At 35.5% G+C, this 16,740-nt stretch overlaps 4 protein-coding genes across 8 annotated transcripts in view; 2 read left to right on the top strand and 2 right to left on the bottom strand.

Annotated features, from left to right (window-relative positions):
* Positions 1 to 401: 401 nt before the first annotated feature.
* On the top strand, positions 402 to 5,858 carry LOC104816915 (glycine, alanine and asparagine-rich protein). 3 transcript variants are annotated; one of them, XM_010545942.1, is made up of 4 exons: positions 402 to 466; positions 3,321 to 3,401; positions 4,005 to 4,625; positions 5,521 to 5,858. In XM_010545942.1, exons 2-4 carry the CDS (start codon positions 3,333 to 3,335, stop codon positions 5,659 to 5,661), a joined length of 831 nt encoding a protein of 276 aa, XP_010544244.1. In that variant the 5' UTR covers positions 402 to 466; positions 3,321 to 3,332; the 3' UTR covers positions 5,662 to 5,858. The 3 variants fall into 3 exon arrangements, with proteins under 3 accessions (XP_010544244.1, XP_010544243.1, XP_010544245.1); XM_010545941.1 differs by lacking the exon at positions 402 to 466 and adding an exon at positions 506 to 890; XM_010545943.1 differs by lacking the exon at positions 402 to 466 and adding an exon at positions 914 to 1,551.
* Positions 5,859 to 9,012: 3,154 nt separating this feature from the next.
* Positions 9,013 to 10,068, top strand: LOC104817081 (AP2/ERF and B3 domain-containing transcription factor At1g51120). Its single transcript, XM_010546160.1, has one exon. It carries the CDS (start codon positions 9,013 to 9,015, stop codon positions 10,066 to 10,068), a length of 1,056 nt encoding a protein of 351 aa, XP_010544462.1.
* A 215-nt stretch (positions 10,069 to 10,283) lies between these two features.
* Positions 10,284 to 13,224, bottom strand: LOC104816914 (non-structural maintenance of chromosomes element 4 homolog A-like). Its single transcript, XM_010545940.1, has 7 exons — positions 12,884 to 13,224; positions 12,711 to 12,791; positions 12,047 to 12,299; positions 11,807 to 11,900; positions 11,204 to 11,420; positions 11,013 to 11,104; positions 10,284 to 10,901 (listed from the first exon to the last, which is right to left on the bottom strand). The coding sequence occupies exons 1-7, from the start codon at positions 13,086 to 13,088 to the stop codon at positions 10,629 to 10,631; spliced, it is 1,215 nt and encodes a 404-aa protein (XP_010544242.1). The 5' UTR covers positions 13,089 to 13,224; the 3' UTR covers positions 10,284 to 10,628.
* Positions 13,225 to 15,350: 2,126 nt separating this feature from the next.
* Positions 15,351 to 16,740, bottom strand: part of LOC104816912 (DNA topoisomerase 6 subunit B) — a 6,070-nt gene continuing 4,680 nt past the window's right edge. For all 3 annotated transcript variants that reach the window (XM_010545936.2, XM_010545938.2, XM_010545939.2), the window contains 4 exons: positions 16,691 to 16,740; positions 16,518 to 16,612; positions 16,252 to 16,426; positions 15,351 to 15,621 (listed from right to left, as the gene is read on the bottom strand). In XM_010545936.2, coding sequence (XP_010544238.1) covers positions 15,475 to 15,621; positions 16,252 to 16,426; positions 16,518 to 16,612; positions 16,691 to 16,740 — 467 coding nt within the window. In that variant the 3' untranslated portion in view covers positions 15,351 to 15,474. The remainder of the gene's footprint in view (positions 15,622 to 16,251; positions 16,427 to 16,517; positions 16,613 to 16,690) is intronic.

Here is a 16,740-nt window from a genome sequence, read left to right as displayed (position 1 = left end):
CGAGAGAGATATACATACACACACACACACACATATATATATATATATATATATATATATATATATATATGAAGATGTAATAGTTATATCTAAAAATCATGTCCTCACAAAATAAAATTGGTTTGTTTGGTGGACTTGTTACCATAATTGTAAAAACAAGAAGTTTGAATAAAAAAATGTAAAAAATCTATTTAGATAATTAATAATAATAAATATATAACCTTTAGGTGCCATGGAATAAAAAATGTGAACCACTCATCAATTGGATTCATCCTAACAGATAGATACATTGCAATGTTTATTAAAAATTGGTTATAAGATACAGATGAAATTCCTTATTAGACCAAAATTTCCTCAAAAGGATTTCTTATTTCATGCATATCCACCTATAAAATGGGTCCCTTACTTGCTCTTTAACATTATACCCAAAGAAGAAAAACAATTTCCTTTGCCTTTTAACTATTAAGTATGTCTTCTCTTCATACTTTTTTTCCCCAAACAATACCATATATTGTGTATGTATATGTATTCTAAATATTTGTTTTGTTGTATTGTATGTTTTTTAGTATCCTACAGAAATATCACACCACCCAAAAATCACAGTTTTCATCGTTACCGAAAGAAATCTCTTTTCATCGGTGGTCGAATCAAATTATACATTCGATTATGTTAAACACAATCGAGTGATAATAGATGACCATCAGAAAAGTAGAGTTTTTGTCTATTACCGACAGAAATCTTTTTTTTTTTATTTACTGCCAAATCAGATCACATAAAAATCAACGTTTTCATCGTTAGCGGAAGAAATCTCTTTTCATTAGTGGTCAGATCAAATTATACATTCGATTATGTTACACACAATCGAGTGATAATAGATGGCCATTACAAAGGTAGAGTTTTCGTCGATTACTGGTAGAAATCTTCTGTTTATTTTATTTACTGCCAAATCAGACCACACGAAAATCACAGTTTTCATCGTTACTGAAAGAAATCTCTTTTCATCGGTGGTCGAATCAAATTACATATTCGATTATGTTAAACACAATCGAATGATAATAGATGACGACTAAAAAATGTAGAGTTTTCGTCTATTACTGATAGAATTTTTTTTATTTACTGTCAAAATCATATTACCCGAAAATCACAGTTTTCATCGTTATAAGAAGAAATGTCTTTTTAATAGTGGTCGTAACAAATTACATATTCGATTATGTTAAACACAATCGAATGATTATGGATGGTTATTTGAATAGCACTTTCATCTATTATTGGTAGAAAGCTTCCTTTTTTTATTTACTGTCAAATCAAATAGAAGTCGGTTATGTTTCGAAAGAAGCGAGTGGTAATCGTTTATCGCTAAAAAGACCAAGTTTTCAAGTATTAAAAAGGCAGTCCGGCGCACAAAGCGTTCTCGTTGAGCGAGGGTCTGGAGAAGAGTCCCACCACAAGGGTGTATTGTAGGCAAATCTTACCTTGCAGAAATATCTGCAAGAGGTTGCTTCCAGGACTCGAACCCATGACCTTAAGGTCACAACGGTAACACTTTAACCGGTACGCCAAGACTCCCCTTCTAGAGTTTTCGAATATTATTAGTAAAAAATCTGTTTTTATCAACAATCAAATGACATTATTTACTCAATTCTTTCTCAACAGAATCGAGTAATAATAGATGGTCGCTAGAAAACTAGAGTTTTCATTTGTTATACGCATGTTTTTTTATTACCGCTCTTTTTCAATGCAATCAAGAGACAATACTATATTATTTGAGATTCCAAATCCAAATTTTCATATATCCTCAAACAAAGGGTGTCAATCGAGCCGATTCGAGTCTACACTCGGTCGGAGGGTTTAGGACTCGGGTTTGAACTTACCCGATTTTTTGGGCCTATATAACTAAATCTAAAGCCCAGTCCTATAAATTTTGGGCTCGGATCAGATCATACCGATCTGATCAATTCTTTTGTAATTTTATTTTTGTTTCTTTTTTTAATTATTTTTTTTAAATATCATGTTTTTGGGCCGATCCAAATCAGACCCAAAACCCGAATTGAGTCCGATTCGAAAATCTAATTTTTTCTAGGCTAAAAAACTTGGGCCCGAAACCCGATATTTTTTGGGTGGACTGAGGACATGTCTAAGGGATTCAAACCTAAATTGACACCCATATTTCAAACTGTTTTGTTTTGAATTTTTGAATTTTTTTTATACGGTTTTTTATAACCAAACTGAAAAATTCAGTATAATTTTTTACCCGAACCATAAAAAATCCCCAATAATAACTTTTTTAGAAAACCGTATTTTATGGAATCGAACCGAGCCCAATTTTTAAAAAAATTCAAAAAACTGAATTTTTTAAGATATATATATATATAAAAACTGAAGTGAAATCAAATCGAATTGAAGTAAATAAATACTAAAATAAATCTGTATCGAATATCGAAACAACCAGTCTAGTTTTAGGTGTCGGACACAAAACCATTTTCTATACAAAATCTAACAATTTATAATTAGGATATTGGTATTTATACAATTATTTTTATTTTAGGATTATAGAATATATATATATATATATATATATATATAATACAAGCTTGTAGGCATAAATTTATTTATTTGAAGCTATACAATTAGTTTTTTTTTAATGTGAAAATAATCATGTCATAATGTATATATATGGTTTTCTTTTGTACATAAAACTCGCTCTTACATTTGTTTCAGTTTTTTTTGTCTTTAATTTGTGTGAAAATTAATTTCAATTTGTCATGTAGTAATCATGATTTTAGGGATGTTCACATTTTTCATGCCCTTACGGTTCGTGTATATTTATGTGAGTAAAAACATGAGTTACATATATATATATATATATATATATATATATATATATATATATAAGTATATATATATTATATGCATGAATTTTTTGTATAGGAGGCACACGATCTTCTCAAGATTAGTGGATCGATTATTTTCAGATCTGAAAAAAAAAGAGATTTTGAAAAATCTGAATGTAATTTCTCTCTCAAAATGATTGAACATCGTGTGGTTGCACTCTAAAACCATTGTCCATTTGTAGATTCTGTCAGTCTTTCCAAGTCATCTTCTGCTTAATGCTTATCGTCGGTTTCAAACTTATATTAAACCTTTCCCTGCATGACATGCACGTATTAAAATATATATACATATATATATATGTGTGTGTATATATATTATTATATTATATTTTTTGCTTTGATTATATCAATTTCGTGTTTATATATACTCATATTTTAATTTCGTTGTTTTTGCTAGATAACCATTTCAAGCTCTTTTTTTTCAATTAGGTTTTTGTTGGAATGGAGGATTTGGATTTAACTCTCAAGCTTGGTTTGCCGATGAGCAACCAAATCGTTGATTCCGACAAGGTATACTCTCATGTCCTAGTCTCTTTTTTTTCCTCCTTTTTTGGTTAAATATTTATCCCCTAAATTTTCATTTCGAGATATAGAGTTTTAAATTTATTGAAAATTTTCGATTATAAATATTATGTATTGTTCGAATGATTATATTTTTGTGATTCTACATGTTAATATTTATATTATACGATAATAATGAGATATTTTTAATCGTCACATAAAATTTAGATCGTATCGTCTATATAGAAAATTTATTTATTGTTGGAATGATTTTATTTTGTGATTCAACTGTTTAATTTATATTAGATGATGAAAATTAGATCTATATATAATTTAGATCGTATCGTTTGTCGTTTCGTTATTTAATATGAATATTTGTCGGCTATCGATTTAATTTAACTTTTGTTTAAATTTTATAACAAGATTTTGGATATGACTATACGGAAACTATATGTTGCACAAAATTTCATTTTTTAAAACCTATCTCAACCTAAAATATATTTGCTTTGGCAAAAATAAATTAGTATTCATGCAATTTTATACATTTAAAAAATATTCAAATATGTCTAATTATTTGTTTTTTGTGTGGATTGAATAATTATAATAAAAAAGGGTCCGACAATCGGCACCGGAAGCAACGGCGATGCAACGACCAAGGTGGACATCAATCTCATGGTCTCCGATTACATCATGCAAAAATTTTCCGGCGCCGGAAAACATTTTACCGGCGGTAGCTCCGGCTCCGGGGAATACTTTCCCGGTGGTAGCTCCGGGGGATACTTTGCCGGAGGTAGCTCCGGCTCCGGGGGATACTTTCCCGGTGGTTTCTCCGGGGGGTACTTTTCCGGTGGTTGCTTCGGGGGACACTTTGCCGGCGGTAGCTCCGGCTCCGGGGAATACTTTCCCGGTGGTTGCTCCGGGGGATACTTTTCCGGCGGTAGCTCCGGCTCTGGGATATACTTGCCCGATGGTATCTCCGGCGACATGAACCCCCGCCGTGATCCGCCGGCTCCTGCTGCCGTACCGGTCATCGGGAATGAATTCGTGCTGATCGATGTTCCGGAGAGAAGAGCCCAACGCGAACGCGCGTTAGCAAACGCAAACGCAAACGCAAACGCAAACGCAAACGCTGGATACAACATTAAAGCGTCGTCGTTAGTGAAAAGATGTACCAATTTCAACTGCAACACTTCTGATACTCCTATGTGGCGCAAGGGTCCCCTCGGCCCAAAGGTTAGTACAACTTTTTTAAAATTTTATTTTTAATCGTAATTTTTTTGGTATAATTAAATTTATATAGGTGAAAAAATTATCTAAAAGAGATTTATCGCAAAGGAAAATAAAAATTGATAAAATTAAATACGTTTTAGTTTTATTATATGTATTTTCTGATACAATAATTTTATTCTAAAGCTCATAGGTCATATTATGAAATTAATTTAAATTTGATGTGTGCTTTTATAATTTAATTAATTTATAACAAAATATTAGGCGATAAAATCTTGGTTTACTCTGGGTTGTATCTGGTTTTGGTGTGTTTTAAATTTGAACTTCAGGATTATAGTTTATTTTGGTTTAAATTTATAATTTAATAATATGATTAAAACAAAGTACCGGGAGATGCATTAGGAGATAATTTTTTTTGTTTATTCCGGTTATTATCCGATTTAACGTGTCCAAAATTTAAAATGTTGGAATTAGGTTTATCACGGTTTAGTTCTAGAATTCAATAATATGATAACAAAGCATTAGGAGACGAATTCTTGGGTTACTGTCGTTTGTATCCGGTTTAATGTCTTCAAAATCTGAAGGATGGACTTTGGTTTATTTCGGTTTAATTTTATGATTCAATAATATGATAACAAAGTATTAGGAGATAAATTTTTGGTTTGTTTCAGTTCAGTTTTATAATCGAAAAGATGAATTAGGAGACGAGTTCTGGGTTTATTCTCGCTTGTACCCGGTTCGATGAACTGAAATTTCAACTTTGGATTTCGGTTTAGATTGATAATCTGATAATTCGAAAACAAAGGAATAGAAGATGAATTCTCGGTTTACGCATCCGGTTTGATGTCTATTAAATTTATAAATTGGATTCTGGTTTAATCCGGTTTGATTGTGATCTCAGTCGCTATGCAACGCTTGTGGGATAAAGTACAGGAAGGAGGAGGAGAGGAGGAAGGCAAGGGCGGAGGCTGCAAACAACAACAGAGAGGCAGACGAGCCTGGGACCCAGAACAACCCTATTTACATCAACTTTGCCGATTAATATCGTTATAATTATGGGACTACCATTAAAAAAAAAAAACCTTTCATTATTTAATAATATTTTCCATAAATATATATATGTGATCTTGATCATATATTATATATTATCGTTGTGGTTTCTATGTATTCTGGATGCTGCCGTGTTTTGTGTCTGTTTTTCCCTTTTGTGGAACACCTTCGTAATGTTATGAATAATTTTCGAAATTTATTTTTGTTTATTTAGAAAATAATCGACTAATGCAAAACTATTAATGTCTAAACCATATTAATGTTTCGACCAATTATTACGGGAGTTGCAGTTTCGGTTTCGATATATAAATAAAAATTGGAACAAAATAAATAATATATAAAATTTTATTTAAATTTGATCCAAAATAATTAGGTATAACTGTATCATTTTTAGATTAAATTAATCAAATTTAATTATATAAAAATAATTGAAAAAATCAAACAATTTTTTAAGTAAATATTTTTATAATAAAAACTAAATTCAATGGAACATATAGAATTCAAAGCAAAAAAAAATTAACAGCGTAATTTTTGAAAGCCAAAATCAGAAATAAAATGAAATACTATTCAATAACAAATAAAAGGAAAAGAGAAGAGAAATAATGAAAGTCTAGTTGGGATCCATGAGCTCTCCCGCAATAAAACCTGAATAGATATCTCTTTTTTAAATGATGCTTATTTTGTTTTTCGCAACATCTTAGTTTTTCCCATTCTATTTTTGCAAAATAAAATCTTTTAAACAAATTTTAACGGGAAATATAACAAATTCCTCGGTTGAAAAATAAATAAATATAACAATTTTCCAATATTGGTCAACATATGACATACTTTTCGTGTGAAATTTGGTTTTTACCAATAGGATTATTTCCAGAAAAATATCCTAAATTGTAATTTTTTCTATAATATTACTCAAATTTAAAATATAGCTAATTAATATTCTAATTTGCAAATATTTTCCAATCGATACCCAAATGTGACAGAGTTAATTTTTCCATCCCGTACCGTGTGCCAACGTCTCCAGACATGTCAATGCCACATCAATGCATTATATTATTTCCAGAAAAATACCTCAGTCCTTGATTTTTTTTAAATATATACCCAAATTATAAATTTAACATAAATATACTTCAATTTATAAAATCTTTCTAAATTTGTACCCAAATTTATAAATATTTTTCTAAATTGACCCGCATTTGTAAACATCTCCCAAGTTCTGATCTGACCCGCACTCGACCCGAGTATTTTGCGCTCGGGTTCGGGCTGACCCAATTTTTTTGAGTTCAGATCGAAGCTCGACCCTATAGATCTCGAGCTCAGATCGAAGCTTAAATCGAGCTCGAATCCCAAATAGAATCTGACATGAAAGCTCGACCCATACATCGATAATCATAATTAGCATATCAGTTTTGGCTCAAGACTCTAAGCCCCAACCCAAACATCGATAATCATAATTTTTGGGCTTTCGAGTTGGGCTCGATTCGGGATTCGGGTCTCGGAACAAAAAAAAAAGAAAGAAAAACATATTTACAAAGCAAAATTATACGGGATGGGCTGACCCACCCAATCCGAACTGAACCTAAATCTATAGAGTCAGGCTTTCAACTTGGTAATATAGTGCCGAAAAAATTGGGTTAGTCCGAACCTGAGCCCGAAACCTTCGTGCCGAGTGCGGGGTCAAGTCGAACTTGGGAGACATTTACAAATGCATTTGGAAAAATATTTACAAATTTAGGTATAAATTTGGAAATATTTTGAAAATTGGATATATTAATGTCAAATTTATAATTTGGATATATATTTGAAAAAAAATCAAGAATTGGGTTATTTTTTTTGGAAATAACATAATCTGACATGGTATTGACGTGACATTGATGTGTCCGATGGCATGACACACATGACGAAAAAATTAACTTTGTGACCTTTGGATATCGATTTGGAAAATATTTGCAAATTAGGTATTAATTAGCTAATTTTTAAATTGGGATATTATTATGGAAAAAATTTATAATTTGGGGTATTTTTCTGAAATCAATCCTTACAAATATTTGCAATCGAACTCTTTATTACTGTGCAAATCCCCTTTAAAATTAACTGATAACATTTCAATATGTTGGTTGAAAAATATAATTAATTATTTAGATTACTCTAATATTGTCATCATAACCCAGGAGGGCGTTAACACAATAACCCAGATTATTGTTTGGTACTGTTTAATCTGTTATATGTATGATTTTAATTATTTGAGTAATAGGTTATTTAAATTTAGTTAATCCTCGGATATGGGTATTTCAAAATTTTGTTACTTTTACTTGATTAGTTTTTAATGAGATTTTTTTTTGTTAAAAATATATTTATTAGATATTTAGTTTTGATGTTTCCATTTGATTTTTAGTAAGTTGTATTTTAATTCGATTCAGATTTTATTCGGTTCGATTAGGATTCCATTTTCAATAAAAAAAAATATTTTTTCAGAAACAATATATACGTTTGATTTTATTGTTATTTTTATATTCCATTAGAAATTATTTTAAATTCGATTAATTTGATTTTTTTTAATTATAACCAAATAGTGTCCAGATCAATTCAATTTGAATAGAATTACGTCTTATTCTATCCATTTGTTTCTCGTAATCAAATCGAAATAATTTTATCTTACCCAAAAAATTAGTAATACAAATAACCCACAAATACTGTTTAATCTGTTATTAACAATGCTTGAGTATATAATTATTCGGATAGGAGGCTAATTGAGTTCACTCATCGGCTTAAAACCATATAAACAGAAAACAAGAAACAAAATAAACTAAAAATTTAAAACAAATGAAAATAAAAACACATAGACCATAGGTTTTTTTTTTTTTGCTTCTTATGTCTAAATTAAGACAACAAAAAAAGAGAGCCCGAACTACATCCAGATTGTCTTTTTAAACTCATTTTCACCAACGAAAAATCTGAATTTTTTTTTAATAAAAATGTATTTATCAGTAAGGAAACTTCCACTAACACCCTTCTGGTAAGAAAAAATTAATTACAAATTGTTCCCTTTTTTGTTGTTTGCTGACAAAAAAAGGAAACTGAACTTTCCAAGTTTAATTCATACAAATTTACAAACAGAAGGGGACAAACCATATATATATATATATACACATATATGTATATAGATACCACTGATTTTGCAGGATTTGCTCCCTTGAATATCTCCTGTAAATACTCTCCAAGATCTGTCCTTTCTGCTTTCTCAGATTCATCTTTCCTCTTCTCTCTCTGTCTGAAATCTCCCTTCCACTTTGATCTAATCTTCTCTGTCTTTTGTTCTTCTTCCAAAATCCTTATGTTTCTTGCGATGAACATCGACGACACGCTGAGTACAGTTTCGTCGTCGAGCGTCAAGAAGACAGTAACGTCTGGCTCGAAGCGAAAATTACATGAAGAGGAAGCTGCCTTGGCCAGCACGGCATCCGTTGCCTTGACCAGCACGGCAAAGTACAAGGGAGTTGTTCAGCAGCAGAACAGGCATTGGGGTGCGCAGATTTACGCCGACCACAGGCGAATATGGCTCGGCACGTTCAAAACGGCCGCGGAAGCAGCCATGGCTTACGATTCCGCCTCGATAAAGCTGAGGAGTTCCGACGGGAACCCGCATCGGAATTTCCCGTGGACCGACATCACAATCCACGAACCAGACTTCCAAGAATGTTACACTGCAGAAGCTGTCCTGAACATGATCAGAGACGGTTCTTATCAGCACAAGTTCCGGGATTTTCTCAGAATCCGGTCCCAGATCGTGGCGAATATCAACGTCACGGGATCGAAAGAAACCAACAAATGTTTCGCCTGCACGCAGCTTTTTCAGAAGGAGTTAACCCCGAGCGATGTCGGGAAACTCAACAGGCTTGTGATACCAAAGAAGTACGCAGTCAAGTACTTGCCTTACATCTTTAGCGAGGACGAGAGAGAAGACGTCGGCCTCGTTTTCTACGACAGAGAGATGAGGCAGTGGAAGTTCCGGTATTGTTACTGGAGGAGCAGCCAAAGCTTCGTTTTCACGAGAGGGTGGAGCGGTTTCGTCAAGGAGAAGAACCTCAAGGAAAAGGATGTTATCGTCTTTTACACTTGCGACGTCCCGAGCAACGCGAATACATCATCAGAGGGCCAGAACATGAAATTCCTTATGATCGACGTTCATTACTACGAAGAGAACGCTTTCGTCGTCACGGATGAAGCGACGACGACGACAAGATGCGACAATTCAGGCGCCGATATGAATTCAGGCAACGTTTTCCGGGCGAGATTAGATGAAGAGATGAAGACATCACGGGACAAAACCGGTTCAGAATCTGGCAATAACGACATGGAGGAGAACAAAGGGTTTAGGTTGTTCGGTGTAAGGATCCAATAACCCTTCCATGTATTTTCCACTTTTAGGTATTCTAATTTTTGTGGGTTTTTTGCTTTGCTTTAGCATTTGAACTTACACTTTCAGACACTAGTTAGTGTTATTACATTATTTATTTGTATGATAATCGTTTAATTCACTTGATTACTTCAGAAATTCTTTATGTACGAATTTGGACCGTTTACAAAGTGTTCCATGTAACAGAAATCGAAAACTGGTAAGATAACGCAGGTGCATAGACAAAAATGATTGTAACAATCAAAATAAAATGGCTAGCTTGAGATTCAGGGCTTTTTCGAACGTTCTACAAAAGTACAAGAACCATTTATGCTTTGTCTTTATAACAAAAACCAGCATGAAGGATCTTGAACTTTTAAGATACTGAAGCTCATACCCGAATCTGTAATGACAGTAGCGCCTATACGCTGCCAAAAACTTACCACGAATGAGACGGGTACTCCTAAGTCCTAACCAATATATATATATTACATACCGAAGCATAAACGAGAGCTAAGCTTCGTTATGCAGCCAAAAAAGAGCTTCACACCTTTACTAACCATCTTTCAATTGAGCCTACGCTTGCACCTGCGGCGGAGCCCGGCACCTTGGCTGGCATCACAACTGATATCATCAGGAGTATCTTCTACGACCGTTTCCTCTTGTACTACCAGACCTCGGTTCCTAGACAGTTTTCTTATCGGTGTTGTCTGAGAATTCTCTACGACATTTTCTTCTTGTGTTGGTTCTGCTAATGGCAACTGAGAAGATGATGAAGGAACTGCAGTTTCTCTATGTGGCATAAGTTCCTCACCCGCTGGAACCATTGTGGTCATCAACTGCAAAAAAATCACCAGAAATCCAGCTTACAGGGGATAAAGAACTACGTCTTTTTACCATTAGTGAGTGAATATGCTCCAACTGTAATCAAGATGAATCATATCTCACACCTTCCAATCTTTGAAATCGAATCTGAACACAAAATGTTTATAAACAACCTCGCCCGACATAACTGCATTTGCTGCAGCTGCATTCCTTGGCACTGAGGAATAACGGGAAACGAGAGATAAGTGATACAGTTTATTGGTTACGGATGAAATCATGCCAAAATCAGATGTTGGGGATTAAGAGTATATCTTACATGCGAAATGAGAACCGCTTTTGTCCACAGTGATCTCAACCCGTCCATCTTTGACCAAGAATGATAGTGCAAATAAATTCTCTACTGTCTGTGCGAATGACCTCCTATTGAGGACCAGATTTTCAAGCCTGACACGCTTATTTCGCCTTAAGATATTAAACATTATCAGCATGTTGTTGTCCGTATCTGTTTTCTCTTCTGCCTGTGTATCATCAACCTGTTGGATATAAAATGAATTCAAATCAGTTTCATTGAATCTGAATCCACGAGTAAAGAACAAAAGATGAAATTCCATATGAACATCGCATCTTCTTTCATCATGGAATCTATTTCTAGCTATGCAATCGATGGAAATCAAGATTTCACTCAGCTTTTGGACAATCGAACAGCCATGGACAAGTAGGTAAATGGAAGCAAACCAAGTACAAGCTATGATAACTAAAGGATACTAGATTACAAGATATAAGAACCTCCTGTATAACTGCGCAGAAGAAATCCAGTGATATTACCCTTGGAGAAGTTTAGGACCACACGTATCACACAAAAGGAAACATTATAATATTGCTCGTAAAATATAGCACTGGTTTGCAAAGAATTTCTCACCTCATCTGGTTGAACACCTTCAGCTAGCCTCGTACGTTTTCTGTTGACCACTGCCCTTTTCCTTTGCTTCAATTCCGTGTCCATAGGCCCCAACCTGAAAGGATTCCAAAACAAAGCAAAAAAGTCATGAGAGAAGAGATTATCTACTAACAAAACATCATAAGGCATGATGACTTTATTCAAACACAATACTCAGCTGCACAAAAAGTGAGTTAAAATTCAGTATTATTGAGAACTCACATTGTGGAGCAACCAAAGGACACATTGACTGTAGAGCAGACAGCAAGACCAATGTCTTTCCAGTTTATCGAGACCCGAGTATTTTCATCGGTGTCAATTCCTCTAGAAGGCTGCCCAAACCCATTGATCAAGGCATTGATGAACTCCGCAGGGGAAACACCATGTGCAGTTTGGGACTTAACCGATGAAACCAAGGTGTTTGCTATATCGAGAAGCACTTCTGCATCAGCAATTTGCTCCCGAGGCTTCTGGACTGAGGGAAGAGAAGTACAAGAACCACAAAAGAAAATCTATTCGGTTAGACGATCAAGGAAAACTACAAGTCTCTAGCTCTCGCCTATAACAACAAAAAGAAACAGACAAAATATTCCACAGTTTCCTTTCTACCCGACATGTTTTTGAGCTCCACCAACATGGATAAAAACGTGACAGGAGAAATTCAGACACTAGACAGAGAGGAACAAGAACATGAAAACTATCCAGTTCATTCAAAACAGGATCCCCAGTCTCAAGACTCAGAAAGAAGATTTAAATATCCTCATGATAAATTTTCATAATGTGCGAATTAGGGTTTAAATTGAAGGGCCCAGGAAAAAATCCTGAATTCATAATAATCAAACAGATTCACAACGACCTGAAGTTCACATGTTGAAACCATCTTTACCTTTCTTGTGCAAGTTCTCAACTTCGTTAATAATATCTGCGAATTTGCTCGAATCCACTTTTGACAAATCATCGCGAACATCTGCACAATAATCGAAACGCGAAACCTATGAGATGATAAAAGCGATGAAATCAAACTTTAGATGTAACCAAAACCACAGTCAGAATCCGTACCACTAATCTTGTTGAACAACGCGAGGTACTGAGACCTCAGAACCCTGCGATCCACAGCTCCCTGTGGGTTCTCCCGATTCAACTCGTCGGATTGACCCGACTCAGTTCCGGCCTTACACTGGTTCTTCTCCTTCTTCACCGTCCTCAGTCGCTCCGACTCGTCGACTGACTCCTTCGCTTCTGCCTTCACCGACCGCCTTGTCATTCTGGGAATGAAGAATATTACACAACAAAGGGAAAAAAAATTGAAATTCGACAAAACCGAAGAAACCCTAACGATGGGAGGAGAAGATGAAGAGACGAATAGCTTCTGCGAGAATTTGGGATTTGGGATTTGGGTTTGGAATCGGTAATTTTCCCGCCAAGCCTGAATTATATACTCGAAATTGGGCTTCGACTTTGCAAAATCGTACTCATTATCTGTTCTTATTTGGGCCGAAGAAACTTCCTTATTTTTTTAGGGTTATTATTTCATAAATATAAAATATTATTTTAATTTCACAAATACAATATATATATATATATATATATCGTGTGACACTTTTATTACAAGAAGAGTGCCTAATTCGTTTTATATTCTGGAATTTAGTTAAATACCAACCGAATGTTAAAGGGACATTATCAAAAATACCCTTAAAATGCTACTTCTACTTCAAGACCTACTCTGATCACATGTGACCAATGTGACCGAAATATAGTATGGTCATATTTTGATTTTTATCGATTATAACGTTAAATTTATGGTGATCACACTAATTCATTATGTTCATACCTTGTATATCTTACTAATCATTTGATTAAAACATTATAAATTTAACGTTATGAACAATGAGATCAATATGTGACCATACTATATTTCGGTCACATTGGTCACATAGTCACAAGGGTAGGTGTTGAAGTAGAAGTAGCATTTTAAAGGTATTTTTGATATAATGCCTATTAAATTCGTTTTATTATTCTAATTAAATAAGAAATTTATTGTCTATTTTTAAATAAACTTTGAATTCTATATAAACAATGAGTTTAAGATGAATAGATATTAGTTATAATCTATCAAGATTCACGAAATACCCGTACATACCTAGAGAAATACAAAAAATGTTCGTATCAAAATTGTTGTTATCATTTATTTACGAAATTGCCATAATTTATGTAAATCTTCCCTCTATCTCCTCCGTAATTCTCTCTCTCTCCAAAATGTTAGCGCTCCAAATAGAAACTAAGGAAATCTGTTTAATGTTTGATGTTTTGGTCGATTTAGATGTCATATTTGGATGAGGGTATTGAATCCTGAATCCGAGCAATTCAGATTCAAATTTAACATCGACATTTATGGATATCAAGAACATTGCTGCAACTTGGAAAGCAAGAATCCATCACCCCAAACAATCTGAGCCATACAAAGTTGCTTTTGCATCAGTTCTATCAGCTTGTACCCATCAGTGGATGTCGGTTATCAAAATCTACTAAGTCGAAGCCGAGAACTGAGCGGCCGATACAGATTCATGAAGGCGAGAGAGGATGCTAACGGGAAGTTTGGTGATTCAGATGGGCATTCCCGCTGAACCGGGGTTTAGGGAAAAGGGTGTATTGTAGGCAAATCTTACCTTTGCAATGACGATGATGGACTGGCAAAGGAGATTACAAGAAAGGAGGAATCTGAATAAATACTTGGAGGCTGGAGGAGAGTGGCATGAGGGCTTCTGACAAAGGAGCCAAAGGGTTTAACCCGCCACCCACCCGCTTCAAGGAACTGGTCAAATCTAAGAAAGAAGACTGACCAGAAAGCCTTAAAAAAAAGGCCGGTGTTCAGTTCGAGAAATAAGGTTTTAGGGTTTAACTCCACCACAAAAGCTAGCTTAAGAGTGGAGGTTTGACCCTCCTTATATATTGACCTCAAATCCCTCTCTTTTTCCAATGTGGGACACCTATCAATACCGCCCCCTTTAAACAACGACGTCCACGAGGCTAGGGCAAATCTGATCGGTGGCGGCTTTTCGGTCGATGGCGGCTTCTCGGTCCATCCCGACCGTTCCTCTCTGTCCCACAACCACCGAATCGATCGCATGTCCGCAGGAGAACGGCCCGTCAAAAGCCCATCGGAAAGAAGAGATTTAGGCTCTGATACCAATTAATAAGGTTTTAGGTCCTAACTCCACCACAAAAACTAGTTTAAGAGTGGAGGTTTTGACCCTCCTAATATATTGACCCCAAATCCCTCTTTTTTTCCAATGTGGAATATCTATCAGAGAGACACGTGGTACGAGAAATGACCGTACCCGACTGTCGGCACAATCCAATGGTGCATAACGGACAGAGGTCACCTTGTCAATATAGGCACAAGTGAGAAAGCAATACATAAAAGCAGTTGTCGAGCTTCTGCATCCTGAAATGGTTGCAGCCTATTCCACACACAACATTTTCTGTAAAGGGTCACCAAAGTCACAGGGCTTTTTTGCAAGTGAAATGAGCTAAACAAAAATTGTGCATTTTGGATTAAAAAGAAGGATTATTTCATACTGACTAAACAATATATAACACACATTCGAAGTGTAACAATAATAATACATAAAGCAATCTGTATCTATCTATCAGAGGATGAGTCTGAAGACAAAGGCTGGACTCTGGAAGTCAACGAAGTGGTTCTTCGGATCTAACTGTTGAATATAAATGTCTTCCCTCGGTTCTTCGCTCACCCCACTCTGTGTTGCGTACTCCAGCGCCATCTCATAGTCCACCTGAAAACAAATGAGTCAGTCCGTATTGGATTTCCTTCATGCTTTGACTCGTCCGAAGTTATCACAAACTGCAGTCCAGTCCAAGACTGGAGCTGGGCATGGGACCCCATGGGTATTCAGGAGTTTGACCGACGAGCCGAACTGAGAGAGAGGCAGAGGCAAGGGCGAGAGCGAGAACCATCGACATGGCTAGAGGGCGAGGCTTACTGGTTTATGCTCCCTCTTCGACATTTAGAGGGTATAATGGAGAATTTCATAAAAAAAAATTAAAATCCCTAAACTTTAAGGGTTCACGAGGCTCAGACAGGCTCTGGTTTCTCCATAAAGGCTCCCCTCTTTTCTCGAATCCTCAGGGCCTCGTCAATCGTCATGACAGGCTGTCGCCTCGCTCCTTGCCAGCCGAGTACCTGAGCTCTCGCCTCACTCAGCAGGTACAAAGGTTCCGCTACCCAAACTTTACGAAGATGATACCGAGATAAGATACTCAAGGGGTCGGTGCCGAGGCCGAGGCCAGGTATCCTGATCCTCGAAAACTCAGGTACCCGATCTGTGTCCACTCTTACTGAATACTAGCATTTCGTGAAAGATAAACAATATAGTTTGATAGATAAATGGTCCAAAAATACAAACCTGCTCAACATGCTTGGCAAGCTTTTCTTGTAGTGTCTCTTTGGTGATTAGACGTTCCGACACTTTCTCGAGTACAAGAGCATCCTCTCCCGAATAACGTTTTTTCTTAGTGGCATGTTCTCTCGACATTTCTTTCAGAACATCATACACTGCCCCTGACACATCAGGAATATACCTGCAACGGGTTCTCGATTTCAGTAGGGTAGATGTTGGAAAAAGGGTTCATTTATGTCTCGGAGAAAAAAGTATGGAAACAGAGTTTTTACCTGCTCAAATTGCGTTTTCGCTCCTGTTGCTCACGAGCTTGAATTCTTTTCACTATTTTGGATTTCAGCTGGTTACAGCATTGCTGAATCGCAGACTGATAAGAAAAAAAAAGGCAAGATTAGCTCTGGGGAAGAACATATTGCAGTGGAAAAGCACAAATCTACTCTCATACCTTGACAGCAGTAGCTATCTCACTAATGTCATCTCCAATGTACTCTTTCC

Source organism: Tarenaya hassleriana, unplaced genomic scaffold, assembly GCF_000463585.1.
Source record: "Tarenaya hassleriana unplaced genomic scaffold, ASM46358v1 Cleome26, whole genome shotgun sequence".
NCBI lineage: Eukaryota > Viridiplantae > Streptophyta > Magnoliopsida > Brassicales > Cleomaceae > Tarenaya > Tarenaya hassleriana.
This window is presented reverse-complemented; position numbering and strand designations above follow the sequence as displayed.